Here is a 453-nt window from a genome sequence, read left to right on the forward strand (position 1 = left end):
CCTTTTGCTGCTGTTGCTGCTGCTGCTGCTGGATGTATGCAGCAGCTTCTTCTGGGTGTGTTTCTTCATAGATGAGGAGGGCCTCTATCAGCTCTCCCACTTCCTGCGAGGCAAAAACACAGACACTGAGGTGTACGTACACCCCAGCACGCACCGCAGCAGCAGCAGCAGCAGCAGCAGCAGAAGCAGCAGCAGCAGCAGCAGAAGCAGCAGCAGCAGAAGCTGCAGCAGCAGAAGGAGGAGGCGGAGCAAGCAGCAACTGCAGCATAAAGATGAGAAGGCTGAAATAGAGAAAAGGCAGAAAACCACAAACGAAAATAAAAACAAAAAAAACAAAGAAATGCAAATGATGTATATAAACATAAACAGAGCAACAAGCAAGAAAGATAACGACAAACAACAAGACAGATATATATATATATATATATATATGTATATATATATATATATATA

General features: G+C 43.7%; 1 protein-coding gene across 1 annotated transcript in view; it reads right to left on the bottom strand.

Annotated features, from left to right (window-relative positions):
- The window catches only part of EMH_0052930 (uncharacterized protein), a gene marked incomplete at both ends in the record, with an annotated part of 6,164 nt that overhangs the window by 1,496 nt on the left and 4,215 nt on the right, over positions 1-453 (bottom strand). Inside the window, one exon of the mRNA XM_013496934.1 lies at positions 137-281. Within this exon, the coding sequence (XP_013352388.1) occupies positions 137-281 (145 nt within the window). The remainder of the gene's footprint in view (positions 1-136; positions 282-453) is intronic.

The sequence above is a fragment of the Eimeria mitis genome, genomic scaffold (assembly GCF_000499745.2).
Source record: "Eimeria mitis Houghton genomic scaffold, Emh_scaff2383, whole genome shotgun sequence".
Lineage (NCBI taxonomy): Eukaryota > Apicomplexa > Conoidasida > Eucoccidiorida > Eimeriidae > Eimeria > Eimeria mitis.